Here is a 23,568-nt window from a genome sequence, read left to right as displayed (position 1 = left end):
GATGTGGGTGTCAAATTTAAAGATACAATACACCATCATCTCCACCATGAGCGGGGTGATCGATCTTTTCAACAATTTGGACTCTTAATGATTGTGTATCGCGATCATAAAAACTGTCTAAAATGTCTAGCCAAGTTAGTTTTCTTGTTGGTCCTTATCCTTTCACCAATGTTACTGATAAATGAGAAAGTGACCAGACTCAGCTGACACCCAAACCTGTTAGCTTTGGCTGTCACTCCCCATAAATTTTTACTGCATTCTGAAATGACCGTCACATCAGCCCCATATATTATATATGGACTAAAACAAAAGATGTTTTAAACAGAAAAAAAAACAGTAGTCATATCAGCCACTGCAGTCTTGTAGAATCCTGGCTGTCATTACATTTCAGTTCAATTTCAGGTGGGCTTAAAGAACTCCAGGTTTTAGTACTGCTTTTATTCCAACTAGTATTCCATAATAATATTTACACATTTATACAGTAAGAGACAAATGACTTTGAAGGAAAGTTAATACTTCTATGAAAACAAACCACATTTTCCTGTTGCGTTTGAGGCTCACTGGCTACGTCTGGGTACTATCCAAAGCCTTGCACTTTCATCCTGTGTTTTAACCCTGGTTCACACTGCAGCGATTTGGCATGCGATTTGACATGTTAAATTGCATGCTAAATCGGCGGCTATTGCCGGCAATGGCACATTCTGAATTGGGCATTGCGGCATTGCGGCGTTGCACCGATTCCTAAGAGTAGTTTCTGTACTACTTTTGGCGACTTCGGGGGGCGATTTCAATAGACAACTGTGCATAAGCCCGCACAGATGTCTCTGAAATCACCACCGAAGTCGGAACTGACATGCGGGTATGAAATTGTACGAGTTCAGCTGAACTCACACAATTTCATTCCCACTGTCAATGTGAACCTGGGCTTAGACAAGATTTTTCATCCCTGATCTTTCACATTTGCCAGTGTGAAATCAATGTGTTAAATATGTAGCAGAACAGAAATGTGTGGAAAAATATAGTGGTATACCTCTATGTAAAAAAGTAAAAGTAAACTTGTCAACAAGCCAGGGCAATCAACTGACCCTTTGAAGAAAATACATACAAAATGGTTATCAGTGAAAACTTCATGTCATAATATTTAGTAAATTTGCAGCTAAAGTTAAATGCAAATCTAAGTATTGTCATGTGTGGCACCATCCTTTTCTATTGCCTGCGCCTGCTTATTAGCCATTGAAGTTGATCATCCCATTAAAGAACGAATAAGTTGCAGATAGGGAAGGAGCCACACTTTTACAGGAAAGGTTCAAGAATTGAACATAACTGTAGCTGACTATATCCTATATCTCCATCTTTCTGCTTAAATATCTTTTTTTCCAAAATGCTCAGAGTCTATTGTCAATGTTTGGGATAAGTTTACTTTAAACCTACAGGGAGGGCACAAGTTTATTGGCTGATCAGCTTTATTTTGACCCCTAGTTTTGATCTTTTTTTTTCACTTGTAATTTTATTGATTTAAAGGTGTAAGGATGAACAAGATCAGAAGTAATTGTAACCAGTACAAACATTAGCAAATACAGATGTGTTTTGGACTTTTTTAAATTAAAATTTGTATTACTTTTGTAAGGGTGGTACATTTATTTATGGCTGTAACAAACCCACTGAAAAGCATACAATTTCTGACACATTTCTGAGGTGGTATTATGCCCTGTACACACGGTCGGACTTTGTTTAGACATTCCGACAACAAAATCCTAGGATTTTTTCCGATGGATGTTGGCTCAAACTTGTCTTGTATACACACAGTCACACAAAGTTGTCGGAAAATCCGATCGTTCTAAACGCGGTGACGTAAAACACGTCGGGACTATAAACGGGGCAGTGGCCAATAGCTTTCATCTCTTTATTTATTCTGAGCATGCGTGGCACTTTGTCCGTCGGATTTGTGTACACACGATCGGAATTTCCGACAGCGGATTTTGTTGTCGGAAAATTTTATATCCTGCTCTCAAACTTTGTGTGTCGGAAAATCCGATGGAAAATGTGTGATGGAGCCTACACATGGTCGGAATTTCCGACAACAAGGTCCTATCACACTTTTTCCGTCGGAAAATCCGACCGTGTGTACGGGGCATTAGTGTTCATCTGCACCTACAGTAACTGCTCTTCTAATTCAATCCTTGCAGGTAAGGGTAACCTTCTCTTCTTTAATAATTCCAAATCTGAGCTTTATTATCTCCAAAACTACATTTTTCCACAGTCTTAACTCTGTGCCTGGGGTCAATCATTATTTACCAACCCTCAAAATGAATGCTACATGCATTACTATTTGCATGTCCACCTTATCAAAGAACTTAATTCAACCTTTATTTCTAATTTTTTAAAACTACTGTCAAATATCACTTTTATGTATTTGTACTTTCCTTATTTACATATTGTACCTTTCCATAACACTAGAATGAGATTTGCACTAGCAATAGTTGCATCCTTACATCAGTTTTCTTTTCATTTGCTTCTCTTTTCTCCCTTTTCTGTTCTTCCATTTTGTATTTTTTTTTTTTATTTTCTTTGTTTTACTAATTCTCACTGGTCTGATTTATTTTTAATTTTTATTTCTAGTCCCCTCTATCAATACACACTGTATATTCTTTTCTTTTTTAGGTGCTTCCTTTTCAACTATCTCACTCCTTAACAATGCGCTTAATATTACCCCTATTACAGAGTTTTCTTTTATAACTCCTTGGTTCTAAACCTCCTTAAACCAGTACCCTCATTCCGATATTTATACTTTACCCACACAACCTAAAACAACGGGTTTCACAGCTTTTATGGCTTTTTCAGGGGACTAACAGTACTAATTTAGTGCCCATTTTCAGTGCTATAGGTGCAGATTCCAAGTATACATAAAGATTATTTTCTCCTGTGATGCTGAGCAGACAGGGACCATTCAGAGTCTGCCTGCTGTTCCTCCACAATGCCTAGCACTGTTCCTCCTCTATAAGCTGCTCAGTTTACCACCCTACCATACTATCTCCCCTACAGCCTTCAGTGCTTTTCCTTGTACACCATTCCACCAATTCAAATCTTCCACTCCCTAGCTGCCCCTGCAAACGCATCCACACAAATTCATGCTCCTCAATTTCCATCAGCTACTATGCCCCCCCCCCCGCTCTTAACCTCACATTAATCATGGCTACCCACCGCTCCTCCACCTCCCCCATAAAATCTGGGGCTGCTGGATCCCCCCACTCTTCACCCACCACAATTCTCATCAGATTCTGCTTTCCTCTCCACTCCTCAACCACACATCAGATGCTGCTGCTGCCCCAGCTCAGCCCGTATTAGATGCCACTGCTGCTCCCCCCACCCCAATGCCCCCAGAACTGCAGGGCACAGAGCAGGTAAGTATAGCATGTTTATTATTTTAATAAAAAAATAATTATACCTTTGCAACCAATTTAAATGATTGGATGAGCTAATGATCTACATTCTTCTAATGACAGTGCATCCAAAAGGCAGTGTGGAACACCATCCTAATAAATACAGGGCACTGACTGGTCAATTCATTCAGTGACTGGAGGTCCCAGGGCACAAGCCCCCTAAAACAAATGGCTGCCAGTAACAAAAAAAATTTGAACTGGTAGAGAGTTCAAAAGGAACACTTTACTACTTCAGTTAAACATTTTTTAAAGCCTGAAAAAGATACCTAAGTGGTCCTGAAAGCTTGCAGCTCTAGTTAGCCAATAAAAGGTATCACTTAAACTACAAAATTTGCTCCCAACTGTCGCTGATTTTGAGGGACTGTCTCTGATTTGGAACAATGTCCCTCTGTCCTCCTCATTTGTCTCCCAGTTTGGTCTGATCTCTATAGTTGTATAAAAAATGCACTATTTATCTTTCAACAAGTGTTTCCCAGTGCTAAACATTTCCTCCAAATTCTATATATATATATATGTATATATTCTATATACAAATTCTAAATAAAGGAATAGTAGTGGTAAAAAAAAGCACTTGTGGGTTTAACTAATCATTGTTTTTGTAGAATTCTCCTTTAAGGGGGAGTGACAGAGGGTGTTTCCTATGCTTACATACTTTGTTGGGAGGTATGGATAGATGGATAATACAATATATAACACTACTACTACTGCATGTTCAGTATGGCGGCATTTCACAAAATTCCACTTGCAGAATATCAGTATACTCACTCCTACATACAAGCTCTTACATCAGCTAAACTGCAAAAATTATTTATTCTTTTGGAGGAATACACAAGAGACCTAAAGGATATTTGCCTAAATGTGTTATATGTTATATCAAAAAAAAAAAGTTGCGTCCTTTGAGAAGAAAGAGTGCATAAGTGAATATGAGAAATTTTTAAATTGACATGCTTATGTTGCATAATTCTATTATCGGACCTTCCCAGAGACCTCATCTGCATATTCCTTACTTGTACTGCTACAAACAAATTTGAAAGATTTGCTTGGCTGCCACTCTGCTGCGAGCTGATACATGGGACACTGATTACTTGATGAAAGAGATTGTACTGACTCTTAGGAGACAGGTAATTCAGACACTTCAGTGGCCAAGTCTGGCAAGGTTTCATTCTCTCACTGTTACCTCGACAGCTGTAATGTTGATGAACAGCTCGGACCTGCTGCAGGAGACGCTCCAGCGCTTCAATCTGTCCCTTGTGCCTGAACTCTTGCCCGTTGTAGTCTTTCCAGTCTGTTAAACAAACGCAGACAAAGTTGGTTACTGAGTCAGGCTGGCATTGCTGGCAAGAAAATGCATAAGGAACTCATTTTAAGATGCTGGCACACAGGCTGTTTTTCAGCAAGAGCTTTTTCTTGCTAGGGATAATTTGTCAAGCTCATCATCTACAATAATGAACCTAAAAAAAAAAAAGCTAGTCACAAACGGGAATATGTAAGACTTTGAATAGATAATGTTATCTGTGTCTGCCTCTTCAGCTTCAGTCAAGGGTCATACGTCATCAGTTGCGGCCCGTACATTAGGGGCACACGGTTGCTGCCCCCCCTTTATTCCAGATCTACATACAGGGTGCCAGACTATGGATCCTAATGGGGGGGGGGGTTTGAAGCACGTTATTAAAGAGGGAGGCTCCAGTAGGCTCTAGGCTAAATCCCACCCAGTTGTGTGATGATATCAAATGAATATTTGCTATTTTCACACTAAATTTCCTCTCCGCCAATCAGGAGGTGGGTCGCGAGACCTGTTTCCCGATTGGCCAAAATGTCAGCTGAACCTATTGGACGTTTAATGCTTAGGAGGAAGGGAGAGGAGACGCAGGGAGGAAGCCACTGGAGGAGCTGACACCGGAGCCACTGCCCGCACTCCGCCACCTGACACCTAGATGGGGTAAGTGCTGAACCGCCGGCCGCCCGGGGGGGGGGGAGCGTTTGTCAACAGCCGCCACAGTAGCTGTCCTGTCAACTGCCTGGGCTTATGCCCCGTACACATGATCCAAAAATCGTATGAAAAATGCCGCATTTGAATCGATCGCACGATAGTCGGATCGTTTGTACAGAGGTTTCGAGATACCTGTCTAATCCAGGTAATTGCTCCCACTTCCGGGCATAGATCACCGCAGGCTCCGTGGCGATCTACGCCATGTCCGGCCTCTCCTCCGCGCCCCCCCCCCGCTGTCTTCTGGGAGACACACAAATCCCAGAAGACTGCAGGGACCAGTGAGCATGCGCAGCCCGACTCACGCATGCGCAGTAGGGAACCAGGCTGTGAAGCCGTAAGGTTTCACTTCCTGATTCCCTTACTGAAGATGGTGGCGCCTCTACCCGAGAGCCAAGGGACAGATCAGCTTCGGGTGAGGACATCGCAGGCCCCCTGGACAGGTAAGTGTCCTTATTTTAAAAGTCAGCAGCTTCGGTATTTGTAGCTGCTGACTTTAAAAAAAAAATTTCGGCGGAACGCCAATTTAATTGTTGTTTGTTCTATTCTGTGTTTTCTCTCTTTCTACTAAGTTCTCCTTGAATGGTACTGAAGCTACATTCGACAGTATAATACACAAGTTTGGGGGCGTGTGTTATGCACTGTAACTTGTAATACTTCTTGTATATTCTCTAAATGAGCTGCCTGTAACTCAAATGTCTATGTATGTGATTATTTTCCTTTTGTGAAAAAAAAAAAAAAATTCAAATTAAAAAAGACGATCTACTCTTTGATTGCCTCTGGGGAGCAGCCAGCCGCATCGTCGGATCGTTTCTCAGGCGAACCGGTGGAAACAGTAAGCCTAAGTCACACTGAATTCTGAAAGCTTTCCAGCAGCTCATGAGCTGGCGGCTGTAGAAAAAAAAAAAAACAATACCGGGGTTATGACTGATTGGTTCAGCCATAATCCCAGTAAACCACTTCAAAGCCACAACGTATATATACGTATTGCAGTCTTGAAGTGATTAATGTATATTACATGCTACACCCCATGCTATACCCATATTTGGGGTATACATGTAACAAACTCCTATGAATCCACCTCTCACCTCCAACTCTCCCCTCTCTATGACAGTGGGCAGGCGATCTCCCCGTACCAACTGTAACTTTTTGAAAACAGTAGGGCTCTGCTCACACAGCCGCATCATTCATTCACAGATTCCTATTAATGAAAAAACTACAAGTGCCGTCTTCTATAGCAGCAGATATACTTGTAGTTTGAATGAACAGTGAGCATGTTCATAGTTCATTCAGTCTTCCTATATGGGGATACAAGCATAAAGCTAGAGGAAGACTGTGCAGAGTTTTTTCAGCTCTGTGGAAGAGGGCTTGACCCTGGAAATGCGTGAGCCATTTTGGACACTATGAAGTCTTCCCATGCTATCAGTTCAGCACTGTGGACCTGGAGACAGTCTCATTTGCATCTTTTGATACGCCTGTGCATGACACGCATTTGTAAATATATCACTTGTTACGTCTTTTTTTTAATGTGTTATGGTAATGCGCTAAGTCTCTTTGTTATTGTTTTCTAGTATATGAAAGGATACCCACAGTCCTGAGGGGGCAGCAAGACGTTTTGTGCTATAACTGCAAGCCAGTCAAGTGGAGAGTTCATAAAACACCACACCTAAGTGAAGGAGGTCTTTCTTTGGTTCATATAAGACTGTGCAGGAACTGATATTGTACCTGCAATTTGCTGATCACGAGAAAAAAAAATACTTGCCCATTTTTTACCTGCAAAAATATGCACATTTACTATTTTTTTTAAAGGTTAACTTTAAGATTCCTGTCTAAAGCCAATTGTAACTGTTTTTCTTGTAAGGAAACATATTCAGGGTTATCAGGGTTGAGTAAGAGTCCAGGGCATGCACCAATGGCGCACTGCCGCAAGAAGAAATCTGTGGCAGCTGAGCATGCGCCAGAGATCCCTCAGTGCGCCAACCCGCACCTACGCAGAAGACCTGATGGAAAAAGGCAGGAAAATGCCCAGGAGGCGCACAGGAAGTGACCTCAACCTAATGGAAAAAGGCGGGAAAAATGCCCAGGAGGCGCACAGGAAGTGACCTCAACCTGATGGAAAAAGGCAGGAAAATGCAGGTGCACAGGAAGTGACCTCAAACTTCCCTATATAAGCCCAGCCAAATTGCTGGATTATCTTCAGTCCCCCCTTGTTTCTGTGCTAGCGTGTGATCTGTCTCAACTTGTTGTGATCTGGAAACCTATTTGATTACTCTTGATTGCTGCTTGCCATTGACCTTGGATTTGTACCTTGACCATTCTACTTCTTTGTCCCTTTTGTACTCAGCAGCCAGATTGGAACCGACTTGGATCTCGACCATTCTTCTTCTGATTAACCCTTTTATACTTCGTTGCCAAACTGGACTTGACTTTAGCTCGGATCTCGGACTAAGGCTTGCACAGTGCTGTGCACCCCTTGCACCCGTGCCACCAAGTCTCTGTCTCCATCTCCAGAGGCTTCAAGGACCCGAGGTGCAAGGGAGGCCTCCCCACTACTTTGGTCTCATCTCAGGTACGTGGCCCGCGTAACAGGTTGACATATTTGGTAGCTGCCACTGTGGGTTAGAGCTCTCTTGACTCTCTTTTTCATTTTGATATTCAGGGAGTCTTTAAGCTAATAAAATATATGCAAGCTAGGATCAAGAACGTCATTGGAAGCATATTTGTTTCAGGTCAGTGACTCACACAACTAGAGGTCCCCAAACCTTTCAGTATGAGGGCGACATTGTATATTTTATAAATATTAATGGGCTGAAAATAATTCCCCATCAGAGTCCCCCCTTATATCAGGGTCCCCATCATAGCTCCTTTTATATCACAAACTCCATCAGAGTTCCCCTTATATCAAAGCCCTTCCTTAGAATCAGGGTCCCCATTAGAGTCCCCTAATCAGTCCCCATAAGTGGAGATCATAAGCAGCCTCTGCTGATCTTAATCCTCAATCTGTGCACATTGAGAATATATCTTGTAGCTGGCCTGGATGTGGTCCGTGGGCCGTAGTTTGGATGCACTATACTAGACAGTTAAAGGAGAATGAAAATTTTAGAAAAAGAGTCAGCAGATAGTTGTATTTATAAGAGGTTTCTAGGAAACATTGGGTTGAGAAAGGGGGTGTTTATCAATTCCAAAACTTAAAGGAAATGTGATCTGAGAGAACTATGAAGGCAACTTTTTCTGAGAAAGTGCAAAGTGACAGGATCTCGTGTTGATCCAAATCCTTCAATACTTTCCAAGACAATGTAATGACAAACACCAGGGTGAATCAAACAATATATCAAATGTGCCACCACCTTAAGAAAAGCCTGCTTACCAGCTGGCAGGCAAAATCGGGCAATTAGCTTATACCCAGCCAGGGCCTTTTCTTGTAAGGAAGATCTGCTGATGGACTGGAAGTTGGATGGTTAGATGATTGGATAAATGCCCAGACCACTCCTGACACCACACGACCTTACACAGACCACGAGACCCAGCCATATACAGAGTAAAAAAAGCCATCCATAGCGTAATACTGTCACAGCTAATAATTTATTGAAAGATATTGCACTTACATAGAGATAAAAACTTTGCATAAAAAAGCAGAGCCGGCCGGCTGCAAACGATATCCCGTCCTCCTAACGCAGGAGCGTGGTGACGTCAACACGTGTCCTCGCCCAGGCACGTTTCATCATAAATAACGTTATCAATGGGGGACGGGAATCGCGTTGAATCGCCACCTTATAAACTACTACCAAGCCTCGTTCTGAGTACCGTAGGCAGAGTCTCAAGACGCCATCTTAAGTATGGGTGACAATACCCAGTCTACAGGAAATGTATGGGAAACAGAAAAAGAAAATTTCTCTAATAGAAGAAAAAGAGAGAACCAAAAAAAAAAACACCAAAGAGGTGCCAACATTACATTAGTGTGTGGATAGACAAAACAATAATAAAAAATATATAATATATATTACATTGTCTATCCATTTAAAGTGTACATTTGCGTATTATAAATAAATAAATATAATAAGATAGGAAGTGAACCTACCATATAAAAAGTCAATCAATTTATAATTACCCAAAATCTTTAATTATTAGAATAAGTGAATATTTAATCTATGTGAATGATAGACTGGTGACAAATAAAGCAAAAAGGATGAATACTAAAAATCAAATAGAAATACATGAAAAAAAGGAAAAAAGGAAGGTGAAAAATATGTGCTAATTGATATGTGTACTAGTAGATGTAGAATAACCAAATTATATTGATATCAAAAATGAATAAAAAATAAAAAAATTAAAAAAAAATAAAGATAAAAATAAAAATTGAAATTAAAAATTGAATAATGAAAGTAAAAATTGAAATTAAAAATTGAATAATGAAAGTAAAAATAAAAATAAACAGGCCTAATCATAGACAACCCCCTTGTGTAGAAATCTTGTCTATATAAACTAATAGGCCAAGCCCAATAATATAATATAATAATTCATTATACCGCCATCATATAAGAATAGATTATTATAAAAGTAAAAAATAAGATCTAAATCCCTACTAGTAAACCCGCCAACGTGACTCAGATCAAGTTCACATCAAAAAAAGGTACAGGAGAAGGGAACCACAGAAATCTTAATAAAACCATAACAGACAGGGGGACTATGAGTTATCTATAAAGGCATTAAAATCAACCTCTATGTTTAACCCATAAGGTGTATATGTTTTAACCTTATGAATCCACAGCATTTCAAGTTTGGAAATCTCCCGTACCAGGGAACTACCCCTCCAATTTGGACTATATATATCAATGCCCAAGAATATTGTGTTGGAGGGATCCCTGTTATGGACCAAACGGTAGTGTTTTTCATTATTGATAGCATTTTGAAAGGGGTCTTACCTGCAAAACCTCAGATTGTATTTAAAGGAGCTAGCTCTCTTAGAAATAGAGTGGCTCCTAATATATTGGACCGTCCAACTAAAAAGTTGACGTTTTTTGACCAGTTGACTGGATTTTACCAGTGCGAGCGTTGTCGTGTGTGTTCTGTTAGTAGCTGTGCACATAGGAGGACCACTAACTTTGTGTCTACAAGCACAACACACCATCAGTCCTTTCATTACCTGCACTACTAGGGGCGTGGTCTATCTACTGCAATGCCCTTGTGGGCTGCAGTATATAGGCAGAACGAAACGCCCCCCTGCAAGTCCGACTTAACGAACATATTACATATATCAAGTCTGGTTTTAAAAAACATTCAGTGTTAAAACACTACCGTTTGGTCCATACCAGGGATCCCTCCAACACAATATTCTTGGGTCATTGATAAATATAGTCCCAATTGGGGGGGTAGTTCCCTGGTACGGGAGATTTCCAAACTTGAAATGCTGTGGATTTATAAGGTTAAAACATATACACCTTATGGGTTAAACATAGAGGTTGATGTTAATGCCTTTATAGATAACTCATAGTCCCCCTGTCTGTTATGGTTTTATTAAGATTTCTGTGGTTCCCTTCTCCTGTGCCTTTTTTTGATGTGAACTTGATCTGAGTCACGTTGGCGGGTTTACTAGTAGGGATTTAGATCTTATTTTTTACTTTTATAATAATCTATTCTTATTATATGATGGCATAATGAATTATTATATTATATTATTGGGCCTGGCCTATTAGTTTATATAGACAAGATTTCTACACAAGGGGGTTGTCTATGATTAGGCCTGTTTATTTTTATTTTTACTTTCATTATTCAATTTTTAATTTCAATTTTTATTTTTTAATTTTTTATTCATTTTTGATATCAATATAATTTGGTTATTCTACATCTACTAGTACACATATCAATTAGCACATATTTTTCACCTTCCTTTTTTTCATGTATTTCTATTTATGATTTGTAGTATTCATCCTTCTTGCTTTATTTGTCACCAGTTTATCATTCACATAGATTAAATATTCACTTATCCTAATAATTAAAGATTTTGGGTAATTATAAATTGATTGACTTTTTATATGGTAGGTTCACTTCCTATCTTATTATATTTATTTATTTATTTATAATACGCAAATTTACACTTTAAATGGATAGACAATGTAATATATATTATATATTTTTTATTATTGTTTTGTCTATCCACACACTTTATCATCTATACACTGGATATTTATGGATTTAATATACTTAATTATATATATGAGTCCCGGGTTCACCCGGGTATTCATTTATTCCCAGTATTACGTTATTATTTTCTGATCACTTATTATCTATCTAATTTTAGATAATATTTTATCATTTTGTATTATTATCATTTTTAAGATATATTTAGTGCTAGCCGATCTTCTGGTCGATTTTGCACTATTGACACTGACACTACTGTAATGTTGGCACCTCTTTGGTGTTGTTTTTTTTTGGTTTTCTCTTTTTCTTCTATTAGAGAAATTTTCTTTTTCTGTTTCCCATACATTTCCTGTAGACTGGGTATTGTCACCCATACTTAACATGGCATCTTGAGACTCTGCCTACGGGACTCAGAACGAGGCTTGGTAGTAGTTTATAAGGTGGCGATTCAACACGCTTCCCGTTCCCCATTGATAACGTCATTTATGACGAAACGCGTCTGGGTGAGGACACGTGTTGACGTCACCACGCTCCTGCGTTAGGAGGACGGGATATCGTTTGCAGCCGGCCGGCTCTGCTTTTTTATGCAAAGTTTTTATCTCTATGTAAGTGCAATATCTTTCAATAAATTATTAGCTGTGACAGTATTACGCTATGGATGGCTTTTTTCCTCTGTATATGGCTGGGTCTCGTGGTCTGTGTAAGGTTGTGTGGTGTCAGGAGTGGTCTGGGCATTTAACCAATCATCTAACCATCCAACCTCCAGCCCATCAGCAGATCTTCCTTACAAGAAAAGGCCCTGGCTGGGTATAAGCTAATTGCCCGATTTTGCTTGCCAGCTGGTAAGCAGGCTTTTCTTAAGGTGGTGGCACGTTTGATATATTGTTTGATTCACCCTGGTGTTCGTCATTAGATTGAATTGTTCGCCGTCCATCCACAAGCAATTGCATGGACTTTCCATTTAATAGCGCAGCTTTTTTCTCCTTTATACAGTTTATTTGTGCTATCACATATTGTGCTGCTGCTTTTTGGACTACACTTTTTTGCTTTACAGTTATTGTGAATTTTCAATTTATTCGCACATAAGTTTCAATGTATATATATATTTTTGACCTAGCACGGTTTTTTTCCCTGTTAATTTCCAAGACAATGACCTGGAATATGAATGCAGATCACAAGTTCTGACTGTTGTGGATTGTATATTTGCTCTGGGTAGTATAGGCTTCCCCCAATTGCCGCATACACACGACCAGTTTTGCTGTCAGAATAAACTCCAAAGGTTTCTCCGACGGAATTCCATTGAAGCGGTCTTGCCTACACATGGTCAAACCAAAGTCCGACCAAAGTCCGACCGTCCAGAACGCGGTGACGTACAGCACGTACAACGAGACTGGAAAAAAGGAAGTTCAATAGCCAATAGCTTCCGTCTCGTACTTGCTTCAGAGCATGCGTCATATTTGGTCTGTTGGAACAGCATACAGACGAACGATTTTCCCGATAGGAATTGGTTCCGTCGGAAATATTTAGAACATGTTCCATTTCTAGGTCTATCAGAATTTTCCAAAAAAAAAGTCCGATGAGGCATACACACGATCAGAATAGACGATGAAAAGATTCCGTCGGACTTTTTCTGTCGGACATTCCGCTCGTGTGTACGCGGCTTTACTCTTTAGCTTTAATGGAAAAGTTGAGGACTGCAGAAGACTTAATCACTTATCAGAAATTAGCCATGCTGAGATTGGCTGGCTGTTAAGGAAGGTGATGCCCATAGAGGTCTATGCGTAGCTAAGGCAGCAACCATCTGCTTTAGCATGGCTGATTTCAGATAAAGAGTGAGAAAAAGAAGGCCTATGTACAACAGCATCTCATGAGCTTTCTGGGAGCTACTGAATTTCAGGTCAGGATAATGAGCCATAGGCACCAAAACTTTCTTAAACAAATGGTAATGTTAAAAAAAAAAATGTAAAAAGAGAAGTAACCCAAAACCAATTAGAACTAATCTTTCATCGTTCTGGCCTAAAAAAAAATCTGATCAGCTTCTACTGCATAGGTTGCTGCGCTGGCATTGCATCACCATCCTGGGATTACTGAACAGAGAAAAACATTTCTTCCTACTGAGCACATTTGTACTTTTTGGATGAACATATAAAATGTTTTGGTCTCATGTAATAAATTACTAATTTTTCATATAGCTTGAAAAGCATTTTTTGTGATCTTTAGCGTTTAACCACTTCAACACCAGAATATTTACCCACCTTCATGACCAGGTCATTTTTCGTGTGACGCTGTACCCAATTAAAATATATGTCCTTTTTTTCTTACAAATAGAGCTTTCTTTTGGAGGTATTTGATCACTGCGGGTTTTTATTTTTTGCGCTATAAACAAAAAAAGGCCGACAATTTTGAAAAAAAAAAAATATATATTTTTTACTTTCTGCTATAAAACACCTCCATAAAAAAAATGAAAAAAAAAAAAAAATGTCTTCATCAATTTAGGCCAATATATATTCTGCTACAAATTTTCGGTAAAAAAAAAATCCTAGTAAGCATATATTGATTGGTTTGCCTAAAAGTTATTGCGTCTACAAACTATGGGATATATTTATATATTTTTACTAGTAATGGCGGCGATCAGCAGGACTGCGATATTGTGGCAGACATCAACTGACACTTTTTTGGGAACCGGTGACACCAATACAGTGATCAGTGCTAAAAATATGCACTGTCTCTGTACTGACACTGGCTGGGAAGGGGTTAACATCAGGGGTGATCAAAGGGTTAACTGTGTGCCTAGCCAGTGTTTGTGTACTGAGTAGGAGGTGCTTTTACTAGGGGAAGACATGGATCCTTGTCCCTGCTTTGCAGAGACACAGGATCCATGTCTTTATTGACAGAAGGACAATCTGCCTCTTCTAAATAGGCAGACTGCTGTCCTACCTCTGTAACAAATGATCAGTGGGTGCTGGCAGACATCGATTCCTGGGACCCATGGCATTTGCGCCCGCTAACCAGAAGTGCGGGAGATATATATGTGACCCTGCACACAGTAAAACTGCTATAGGTCGGTCGTGAAATGGTTAAAGGCAACATTGACTGTTCTACAGCCGGATAATGCTGGGCTCGATAGCGTACTTGAGTGGTCTTGATATTGCTGCAGTTTCAGATAAAGGTTTAAACTTTCCATGGCCCTTGGTGCAAATTAATGAGCTCCAGACTGTAAATCTATAAAGTGTCCTTCAAGAATACCTGAAAACTCGTCTGCAAAACCTCTTAATGCAATTGTTTTTTTTTTTTTTTAATTGCCATTTTTGCCATTTTTTCAGCTCTACCTGATAAAGGCAGATATTTTTTTTTTGACTACTGTTGTCAAGGGCCAATTTTCTTTTAAACAAAAATATTGCTGAGAGTTGCTTTGGCAGCTGTTCAGGATTTTAATTGCTAATATGGCACCACTTACTAAACATTCATTTAACCTAATGAAGCAACACTTTCTAACTTGGTGGCAACAATAAATAGATGCAAATACATTAATTCTTTTAACACAGTCAGCTAAATCAAGCAAGTTAAGGTAATAAAAGTTTCCTAGTTTCTCTGGTTGCCGTTGCACTGCGATCGTTAAAAAGGTTACTATTAATTCTGTTTCCATCCTAAACTCCAACTGAACTTTCAGTTTAAATCAGTCAAATATATTACAGGTGATATCAAAACACAAGCTCTGGAATTCATATAGACTGGCACAGGCAGAATTTGTGAAAGTGTCTCCTATGCATTCTAAAAGTGGTGAAGAATGCACCAAATCCATGTACTGGTCTAGAACATGTACTTGAATTTGGCTCATGCTGTGGCACTTCTAGAGTGCATGAGAGACACACAAATCTGTCTGAGCCAGTTTTTCTCTATGTAAGCCAAAAGAGAGTTGGTCCTAAATATGATCTTCACTGCATCCGAGCACCACAAACCAAAAACACAATTTAATTCATTTTGAATATGTGAAGCAAACTCCCCCATCCATCCATGTCTCCATGCTATCCATGGCATTTCTGGCCTTAGTCATCTTGAGTATGGGCACATAATTCACGTAGTATTTCCTTCCTAGAATCCATCTGCCCTTAGCTCAAGCACGCATGCAAGAGTGTGTGCATAGCTGAGAAAACCCCTCTTCCTCTCCTGCCAACTTGACGACTACTGGGATGTAGGACATCATTTGCCTAGACAAGAAACCAGGAAGTAACTGAAGAAATTTTAAAAAAGTTTTAAAACAAGTAAATATAATAGACTTTCCTATTTACTAATGCTGCCAGCATGAGGATTAAAATTAATCAATGTTGATTGAGAGATTGAGGTTCCGCTTTAATTAGCTCCACTTTTACATTTGGCGCATTCAACGCAACACAATGTAAAAGTAGCGCATTCAATGAGACACCATGTAAAAGTGGCTCACTTTAGAACTACAGTCATGGCCAAAAATATTTGCACCCTGCATTTCTGTCAGATAATGCACCACTTCACACAGAAAGTTGTTGCCATTACAAATATTTAGGCATTCTCAGGTTTATTTCTTTTGTTTGTATTGGTATGGCAAGTGGACAAACAAAAAGCCTCATCTGACACAAAACTCCAAAAATGGACTGGACAAAATTATTGGCACCATTCTCAAAAAGAAATAATTGCATTCTAAGTTTGTGATGCTCCTGTAATTTGTAATTAAACTTACCTGTATTACTTAACAGGTGCTGACAATATAGAAATCACACCGGCAACCAGTTAAAATGGTGAAAAATGTTTTCTTGTTGTGTGCCTCTGTGTGCCACACGGAGCATGGAGAAGAGAAAGAGCAGCAAAAAATTGTCTAAGGATTTGAGAACAAAAATTGTCTAAAAGTATGGACAATCTCAATGTTACAAGTCAATCTGCAGAGATCTTCAGGTTCCTGTGTCCACTGTGCGCAACATTGTCAAGAAGTTTACAGCCCATGGCACTGTAGCTAATCTCCCTGGACGTGGGCAAAATAAAAATATTGATCAAAGATTCCAATGAAGGATTGTTGGAATGGTGGATAAAGAACCTTGATCAACTTCCAGACAAATTCAAGCTGACCTTCAGGCACAGGGTACAACTGTGTCAGCTCGCACTATACGTCACCATCTGAATGAAAGAAAGGGACGCTATGGTAGAAGACCCAGGAGGACCCTACTGCTGACACAGAAAAACAGAAAAAAGCCAGATTGGAGTTTGCCAAAACTTACCCAAGAAAGGCAAAATCCTTTTGGGAGAATGTACTGTGGACAGACAAAATCACAGCTTTTTGGTAAAACCCATCATTCTACTGTTATCAGAAAAAGAAATGAGGCCTTTAAAGAAACGAATACAGTCCCTATAGTCAAACATGGTGGACGTTCACTGATGTTTTGGGGTTACTTTGCTGCTTCAGGCACTGGATATCTTGACTGTGTGCATGGCATTATGAAATCTGAAGATTACCAAATTCTGGGGAGCAATGTAGGGCCCAGTGTCAGAAAGTTGGGTCTCCATCAGAGGTCATGGGTCTTACAGCATGATAATGACCCAAATGTCAAAAAGCACCCAGAAATGGTTTAAGACAAAGCGCTGGAGAGTACTGAACTGGTCAGCAATCCAGATTTAAATCCCATAGAACACCTGTGGAGAGATCTCAAAACTGCAGCTGGGAAAAAGAACTCTTCTTATGTGAGAGACCTGAAGCAGTTGGCAAAAGTAGAGTGGTCCGAAATTCCAGCAGAGAGGTGCAAGAAACTCATTGATGGTTACAGGAGGCGATTGATTTCAGTTATTTTTTTCCAAGGGGTGTGTTACCAAATATTAAATTGAGGGAGCCAATAATTTTGTTAAGTCACTTTTGGAGTTTTGCATGAAATGTGTCAGATTTGTTTTTTTGTTTCTCCACTTTTTTGTTTGTGTCATACCTATACAAACAAAAGAAATAAACATGAGAATGCCTAAACATTTGTAATTGCAACAGTTTTTTGGGCGAAGTGGTGCAATATCTGGCAGAAATGCAGAGGTGCCAATATTTTGGGCCATGACTGTACCTGAATATGGTGCACAAGTTGCTTTCAGAACTAAAAGTGTTGCAAATACTTAATGAATTCGGAAAAATACATTACCAAGAGGGATTAAACGCCAGAAAAGCGGAGCAGCAGCTTTACTAAATTCCCCTCAAGATGTTCAAAGTTTTATGCTGCGTACACACGATCGGACTTTCCGCCAACAAAACCATGGATTTTTTTCCAAAGGATGTTGGCTCAAACTTGTCTTGCATACACACGGTCACACAAATGTTGGCCCAAAATTCCGAACGTGAGAACGCGGTGACATACAAGACGTACGACGAGCCGAGAAAAAGGAACTTCAATAGCCAGTGCGGCTCCTTCTGCTTCATTCAGAGCACGTGTGAACTTTTGTGCGTCGGACTTATGTACATACTCTCGGATTTTCCGACAACAAGTTTTGTTGGCTGAAAATTTGAGAACCTGCTCTCAAACATTTGTTGGCGGAAATTCCGACAGCAAATGTTCGATGGAGCATACACACGGTCGGACTTTACGACAAGCTCACATCGAACATGTACATGTACACGTGTGTACGCAGGATTACAGTAAATTTTATTTAGAAAACAGTCACGGCCTAAGCAGAGAAGAAGTCCCTTGCCAGCATGCTACAGAGAAGAACCATTGCTCTTTGTGTGGAAGCAGTGGCCTTTCTGCAGAGGTCTGACCAGCCCCATTGCTAAGTCAGAGCTAGAGCTCTTTAATTACCAGGGAGAGTGAGCTTTACTAATTGCTTAGCTATAGCTCTTACTCAGCAGAGGGTGTGATCTGTTGCTTCCATCTCTGTGTCAAGTCTACTAGTCTGGTCATTAGGATTAAAAAACAAACTTCTTTTATAAAGCTAAATCTGGCCACACAAGAAAGCATAGAAGGGGACAGATACTGCAAACTATGCCCGACTTTCTCACTGTACTACGGCAGAGATACTGCTGAAATGGAAGTCGGAGGAACCCCCTACTTACACTTCTTGGCAAAGCATGGTGAACTCAGTGCTGCTCCTCCTTTGGTGTCCCCCCCCTGCTGTGCCCCCCTCTTTTTTTACCCCCCCATGTTTCTTCATGCTGCCCGTTTTTGTTCCTCAAATGTTAGGTTTGGAGGTATATGAGACCTGCAATGATAGTGGTTGGAAACACTTACCAAAGACAGAGTGGGGATTGACACACCTGGGATTGCTACCGTTTGCTGGGAGGTGACTCCCTGTAGGGAAAAGTGATCTACTGATGTTTATATCTGTATACTATTGTAACACTGCAAACTGACTGCTCTGTAATGCTGAATTGTCCAATAAAATCTATGGTTAAAAAAAAATCTGGCCACACACTGCTTGGATTGTGCATTTGTGGAATTCCCTGCTGGTTTTTATTTTTACTTATGTAGCGCTGGTAGATTTGCGATCTACCATCCGATAGGTAAATTTAGTAACTTGTTCGTTAGGGAAGTTAGATTTGCCTCTGTTCCAGCTTGGCTGACGTTGTGTGTGTTTCCATACTGGGCCGGTGGGTGTCGCTGTTGCCACTGGCTAGTGTTGGAAAGGCAACGTGTCGGGGCGTATGGGTGCTCCTCTGTCCCGGAGATGACTCGGTGGAGGTGGTCCTCCGAGTTGCATTCTGGGAGGGGGTATTTATGGGACAGACGCCATGTTTTGGGGTTCGTTTTACAGCCACCTGCTGGCCCTCCTGGCCGACAGGTATGCGTTAGAATGCTGTCTCGTGGTCCTCCGTACCGGCCTATCCAGGCGAGCAAACAGTGTGTCCCAAGAGGGGAGCACATTCTACTGTAATATTCAACTCTAAAGGACATTTGTCAAGAATCCTACAGAAAGGTATTTGAGCTTTCCCTGCAGTTTCCCTTCTGCCTCTTTCCTGCTACTTCCTTCGTTAATTGTTCAATAAAGCATTGAAAACGTACTCAAGTGTTGATGCTTGTATCGTCCGGAGGTAAACTCAACGGAACCCTAGACCCGGTGGCGGTGAAACAGAGGGAAGGAGAGTGAAGGTAACAAGCCCGCTTACAGTACATTGCTGGTAGCCATCAAAGCGATACATGGGCGGTTGTCTGGGACCACGTTCAGTTAATCTATAAAGAACACCAAATTTTTGTACTCTGATAGAAGTGACCAGTCTCTTGTGCTACACAAATTTACCTCAATTACAAATTCTCTGGCAGGTAAAACATTCTGGATATGTGTATTCTAATTGTCTCTGGTAGGAAAGCGTTTAACAATCAGCAACCCTTTTTTTTATGTGCAGTGACAATTCCCAGCTACAGAAAATTTAATTGGGAAAAATATGAAACATAACTTTTTTTTCTTATCACTGAGATTATCATTTCTTTTTTTAACAATAACAAAATATATGAAAAATCTGTTATCCTGTCTTCCAGCCGTGTTAGACTTGTCAGTCAACTTTGGTGTTCTGTAGAGTTTTGCCTGCAGGAACGACAACCTCTAATGAAAGTGCAGAACACAAGTACATAGCGATTGTCAATATGTAACACGGCCCCTCCTCCCAAGTAAATGTTTACCTTGGGGCCACAAAGACAGAGATTTTACACAAGTCTGTCGTAACAATACATAATGTAAGCCAAGATCGGAGAAGTTGTAACACAGGAATGCATTATGACATTATCTTAATTGACAATGTATTCTTTTATTTCTTGCAGCACCTTGGGGAATTTTAGTATAGTTGACGCTGAAGATATATAATATTTCACTGCATCACCGAAATCAGACTCCCAACAAAACACTGATTATCTGTAAATATTAAATAATCCTTTTCATATTTTTAAGATATAGAACTAGAAAGGGATCAGCTCATTGTAAGCTGTCACATCAATGTGCATTAGTGTGTTACCCACTCGACCTAAGGTTTACCCCCTTCATGACCAGGCAATTTTTTGAGATACAGCATTGTTACTTTAAGACCCCTTTCACACTGGGGCGGTTTGCAGGCGGTATTGCGCTAAAAATACCGCCTGCAAACCGCCCCTAAACAGCCTCCGCTGTTTGTTCAGTGTGAAAGCCCGAGGGCTTTCACACTGAAGCGGTGCGCAGGCAGGACGGTGAAAAAAGTCCTGCAAACCGCTTTTTTGGAGCGGTGAAGGAGCGGTGTATTCACCGCTCCTGCCCATTGAAATCAATGGGACAGCGCGGCTATACCGCGGCAATACCGCGGCTATAGCCACGCTGTACGAGGGATTTTAACCCTTTTTCGGCCGCCAGCGGGGGTTAAAACCGCACTGCTAGCGGCCGAATAACGCTGCAAGAACTACGGTACAGCAGCGCTTTTTAGCGCTGTTGTACCACCGACGCCCCCACCGCCCCAGTGTGAAAGGGGCCTAACTGACAATTGCCCGGCCCTGCAAAACTGTACACAAATAAAATATGTTTGAGCTTTTTTTTTCACACAAATAGAGCTTTCTTTTGGTGGTATTGTTTTATTTTTTTGTGCTATAAACAAGAAAAGACCAACAATTTTGAAAAAAATAAACTAAATAAATATCTAATTTCTTCATTAATTTAGGCCAATATGTATTCTGTTACATGGTTTTGGTAAAAAAAAATCCCGATAAGCGTATATTGATTGGTTTGCACAAAAGCTATAGCGTCTACAAAACGATGGGATATTTTTATTTATTTCAATTTTTTTACTAGTAATGCAGCGATTACCAACTTATAGCGGGACTGTACTAATGACACTGGCTGGGTGGGGGTTAAAATCAGGGGTGATCAAAGGGTTAAATGTGTGCCTAGCCTGTGCTTTACTACACTGTGGGAAGTGCTTTTACTAGGGGAAAGAGATGCAATTTATTCCCTGCTTTGCAGGAGCACAAATTACATCTCTTCCCCCGTCAGTACAGCGATCTGCCTTGTTTACATAGGCAGACCACCGTTCTGTCTCTCTGCAGGTTGATCGGTGTGTGCCAGTGGACATCGAGTCTGCAGTACTGACCGATCGGCTCCCGCTGTGTGTAATCACTGCGGGAGCGAGCCCGGAATTTTTAGGAAGGAGGTAGTGGATTGTGTCACCATGGTCCGTGGAAAGTTGTATTTCTATGGACATTGGGACTGTAAAAAGCTGAAGCAGGAGAGGGCATATGCCATTTGGACGTTTAGCAAATGGAGGGAGTGGTCTGTTTAAGTATATTCTGTTTGTTTTTATAGGCCAAAGTGCCTTTTCTCCTTGAGAATCTCAGACTTTTGATATTTTGTGTTGATGTTTGAAATATGCAATTCTAATATAAGGATTGAAACATGTTATTGTAGGGATAGAGTGGAGGGAAAGAATGCATTTTGGGTAGTATAACTTTGTAAATAAGGGTGGTTGTGGGAAAATTTGTTGAATTTGTTCATTGTGAAAATTTTTTGTTGGAAATGTTTATTTTGAATCTTGTTATATTATGTTTGATTTTATGGAAATTTCAAATAAAAGAATAAAAAAAAAAAAAAAAAAAGTATATACAGTAAAGTATTCAGACCCCCTTACATTTTTCACTCTTTGTTATATTGCAGCCATTTGCTAAAATCATTTAAGCTAATTTTTTTTCCTCATTAATGTACACACAGCACCCCAAATTGACAGAAAAACACAGAACTGTTGACATTTTTGCAGATTTGTTAAAAAAACTGAAATATTACATGGTCCTAAGTATTCAGACCCTTTACTCAGTATTTAGTAGAAGCACCCTTTTGATCTAATACAGCCATGAGTCTTTTCGGGAAAGATGCAACAAGTTTTTCACACCTGGATTTGGGGATCCTCTGCCATTCCTCCTTGCAGATCCTCTCCAGTTCTATCAGGTTGGATGGTAAACGTTGGTGGACAGCCATTTTTAGGTCTCTCTAGAGATGCTCAATTGGGTTTAAGTCTGGCTGGTCCATTCAAGAACAGTCACGGAGTTGTTGTGAAGCCACTCCTTCGTTATTTTAGCTGTGTGCTTAGGGTCAATGTCTTGTTCGAAGGTAAACCTTCGGCCCAGTCTGAGATCCTGAGCACTCTGGAGAAGGTTTTTGTCCAGGATATCCCTGTACTTGGCCGCATTAATCTTTCCCTTGATTGCAACCGGTCGTCTTTTCCCTGCAGCTGAAAAACACCCCCACAGCATGATGCTGCCACCACCATGCTTCACTGTTGGGACTGTATTGGACAGGTGATGAGCAGTGCCTGTTTTTTTCCACACATACCGCTTAGAATTAAGGCCAAAAAGTTATATCTTGGTCTCACCAGACCAGAGAATCTTATTTCTCACCATCTTGGAGTCTTTCAGGTGTTTTTTAGCAAACTCTATGCGGGCTTTCATGTGTTTTGCACTCAGGAGAGGCTTCCGTTGGGCCACTCTGCCATAAAGCCCCGACTGGTGGAGGGCTGCAGTGATGGTTGACTTATTACAACTTTCTCCCATCTCCCGACTGCATCTCTGGAGCTCAGCCACAGTGATCTTTGGGTTCTTCTTTACCTCTCTCTTCTCCCGATAGCTCAGTTTGGCCGGGCGCCCAGCTCTAGGAATGGTTCTGGTCGTCCCAAACGTCTTCTATTTAAGGATTATACAATAGCCAGTAGCCAATAGCTTCCATCTCGTACTTGCTTCAGAGCATGCAATGTTTTTGGTCCGTCGGAACAGCATACAGACGAGCGGGTTTCCCAACAGGAATTGGTTCCGTCAGAAATATTTAGAACATGTTCCATTTCTAGGTCCGTCAATTTTCTAAAACAAAAAGTCCAATGAGGCATACACACGATCGGAATAGACTATGAAAAGCTTCCGTCTGACTTTTTCTGTCGGACATTCCCTGCTGAAGAAAAGCACCCCCACAACATGATGCTGCCACCACCATGTTTCACGTGGGGATTGTGTGTTTAGAGTGATGTGCAGTGTTAGTTTTCTGCCACACATAGCATTTTACATTCAGGCCAAAAAG

General features: G+C 40.5%; 1 protein-coding gene across 1 annotated transcript in view; it reads right to left on the bottom strand.

Moving 5' to 3' along the window:
- The window catches only part of ANKFN1 (ankyrin repeat and fibronectin type III domain containing 1), a 602,151-nt gene that overhangs the window by 211,492 nt on the left and 367,091 nt on the right, over positions 1 to 23,568 (bottom strand). Inside the window, exon 8 of the mRNA XM_073606641.1 lies at positions 4,618 to 4,725. Within this exon, the coding sequence (XP_073462742.1) occupies positions 4,618 to 4,725 (108 nt within the window). The remainder of the gene's footprint in view (positions 1 to 4,617; positions 4,726 to 23,568) is intronic.

Source organism: Aquarana catesbeiana, linkage group LG12, assembly GCF_042186555.1.
Source record: "Aquarana catesbeiana isolate 2022-GZ linkage group LG12, ASM4218655v1, whole genome shotgun sequence".
Classification (NCBI taxonomy): Eukaryota; Metazoa; Chordata; class Amphibia; order Anura; family Ranidae; genus Aquarana; species Aquarana catesbeiana.
The sequence above is the reverse complement of the archived record's forward strand: the minus strand, read 5'-3'. Positions and strand labels throughout refer to the sequence as shown.